The 3,006-nt window shown below is 32.8% G+C and overlaps 1 protein-coding gene across 1 annotated transcript; it reads left to right on the forward strand.

Moving 5' to 3' along the window:
• The first annotated feature begins 216 nt into the window (after positions 1–216).
• On the forward strand, positions 217–2,597 carry LOC142616640 (transcription factor bHLH95-like). The gene is made up of 3 exons (XM_075789454.1): positions 217–555; positions 962–1,408; positions 2,243–2,597. The coding sequence occupies exons 1-3, from the start codon at positions 292–294 to the stop codon at positions 2,339–2,341; spliced, it is 810 nt and encodes a 269-aa protein (XP_075645569.1). The 5' UTR covers positions 217–291; the 3' UTR covers positions 2,342–2,597.
• The last annotated feature ends 409 nt before the right edge of the window (positions 2,598–3,006 follow it).

Raw genomic sequence — 3,006 nt, forward strand, 5'->3', positions numbered from 1 at the left:
ACGCGGTTACTTTCCGTTTTTGTTTGGAAGCCAAATGTCGGCACTGTCTGATGATTGTACTTCACTCTTTTATTGGTGTGAACCGAATCATATATGCATATCTATTTCTCAGTTCTAACCTACCCCTACCCACCACTTCTCAGTTCTCACACCTTTTTTCCAACTCTATATAACACTCTTCATTGCCCTCCTGAATCTTACTCTTGAAACAGAGACACCCATGTAGAGAAAAGCAATACAACAGTTTAGAGAGAACCAAATTGTGGGGTCTTTTACAATTCATGTAGTTTTATGTGTGTTGTGGTAGTGGTCAAGAAATGTTACACAAAAGCCGGCCTAGATAATTCAAGCTATAATTCTAGTGTGATGGAAGAAGAGAAGGAAGTATTGGTGGGTCAGAAGCGAAATAGAAGAAGTGGAAAGGCTGAAGGTGGTGGTGGTGGTGGTGGTGAATCGATGCATGAGACACGCATAAGGACGGAGAGACAAAGGAGGAAAAAGATGAGTAACATGTTCTCTAGTCTTCATGCTTTGCTTCCTCAACTTCCTGACAAGGTAAACATGTATCATCTGTTGAAGATTTCTGTATTGGAAATTTTAGTGAAAAAATTGAAGAGATAAACATTATATCTAATTATATATTTACTTGATTCGGTAATTTACTTACATTCACAAAAACAAGTGATTTGATCATTCCATTATTGGCTACATTTTTTTTATAAAAATGTAGCACTGCATATGAATTTATTTGGGACTTTTTATGATTTCATGAATATGAACATACTTTTAATGATATGGAGTTTTTTTATCCAATGACTCTCATTCATCACGAACAAATTTTAAAGATGCATAGCCAAAAAATGCAACCTTTTTTTATCTCATGAAATACAATAGATTTAAATTTCACACTGAGTATTACCATTTGATGTCTTTAACCTTTATAAGTTGCAATCATGTGCAGGTAGACAAGTCCACCATTGTTAATGAGGCAGTGAAATATATCAAGACCCTTGAACACACTCTCCAAACATTGCAAAAGCAAAGGATTGAAAAGCTCCAAAATGGAATGATAGTTGAATATGAGGCACCATTAATGATTACATCACAAGCAGAACAACTCAAATTAAAGGAAGAATTTTTAGCTAACAAGGAATCATCAAAGAACTTCTCAATGTCAGCAAAAACCTGTCAATCACTTCTGATTCCTCCTTGCTTTCAGATATGGTCTTCACCAAATGTTGTGTTGAATTTGTGTGGATCAGATGATGCTCAAATCAGTGTTTGTTCCCTGAGAAAGCCAGGGCTATTGGCCACCATCTTTAAAATACTAGAGAAGCATAATTTGGACGTGGTGTCTGCTCACATTTCCTCGGATAATTGTCGTAGTCTGTACATGATCCATGCCCACGTAAGTGAAAGAAACCTGAACTCTAAACCTTATTGATTCAATGAAAGTAAGACTTTTAATAAATAAGGCCATTCAAATGTAATTTTAGTTGCATAACTTATTTAACGAGTCACGTAACTTATTTAATAAGTTGTATGTCTTATTTAAATAGTACACATAGATTATCTTATGAGTCGTCATATAATGGGTTGGAAGATATTCCTCCAAATTTGTTTGGAAGAAAACTTTGTCATTTTAAAAAGTTGTACATTTTCTTTTAAAGTAAAAATAAATTCATTGAACCAAAACAATAAATATCGTCATAACTAGGAGTTTTTATTCTTAATAATAGGAGATGAGAGATTTAAACCTTGGATGTTTTTATTGGAAACATCAAATAATATCTATCATTAGAGTTAAGGCTCTTGACATTTTTTCCCCTTTTGGGGGGGAGTGAATTTTGTAATTAACTTGTTAAGGGTTAGTTAAAAATGTATTGCATAATGTGGCAGATTAATTTATAATTAAGCTTTTTCATCAATTAAGTTGAATTAGTCAAATTCACAATAATGTAACAATGTTCATAGCATCTTTTTCTTTAAGCATCCCAAGAAATCTTAACTCCAAGGCTGACCGTCCAATTCTCGTGCACCCTAATTCATGGAAGAAAGAAGAATCCTAGACCCAAATGATCAAAAGATATATATTATACTTCGATATTTTTGAAATTTGCTTTTACTGTCCTGTCCCTCATTTTTCATTTCTTTTATTAGGATGAAAATGCTTGTAAATTTATTATATATGCAAAACATATATAAAGATTAAATTCTTACTTATTGGAGCTTTTGTGATCAGGCTGGTGGAGCTTCTGATGAATATTCAGAGGCATTCTCGGTGGAGGAAATGTTCAAACTTGCAGTAGGCGAAATGAACCTGTGGCTCTTGTCACGTTGATGCAAGAATGTTATCAGTACTACGTAGTCCAGAGTCTACATCTTTTTTGGGCACTTAATGGAACGAATTGGGACGCATATACTCACAGACTCACAGTTTTATTAAAAATATATATAAAATTGAAAATATTTAACTATTTATAGTTCTTTATCGTCACACCATGACATTAATCGATTTTTTTGTGTAAGCAAGAATTGAAGTTCAATTCTTTTATTCAATTATCAGAGACTTTGCAAGATATTTTAACTCATGTTATTTGAAATATTCTAACATTAATTTGTTCATTTTAATGGTTGCCACACTAATTTGAGTGTTTTTTTCAATCTTCTAATTAAAAATAGTACCAAATGGGTGAACCATTGATGGGTTTGGATCATCAAATTAGGACCATTACTAGTTTCCCATCCAGAACTATCCTCGGCTAATCATGTTTATTCTTCTGAAAAAAACAACAAAAAAAGCTATTCATATTTATTGCTAGGAGAGTATCCTAAGAAAACTGAGAGTATCCTAAGAAAAATTTGTCTTTAAAGTCCAAAGATACAAATTTCCGCTTCTTTTCTTTTAAGAAAAGTTATTTCATTAAATGGAAAAGGACTGAACAATTAACAAAAGTCCAAGAAATGTCCAGAATTATAAAAGGCACTCCAACAACAACTGAAAAA

Source organism: Castanea sativa, chromosome 1, assembly GCF_040712315.1.
Source record: "Castanea sativa cultivar Marrone di Chiusa Pesio chromosome 1, ASM4071231v1".
In the NCBI taxonomy this organism is placed as follows: Eukaryota; Viridiplantae; Streptophyta; class Magnoliopsida; order Fagales; family Fagaceae; genus Castanea; species Castanea sativa.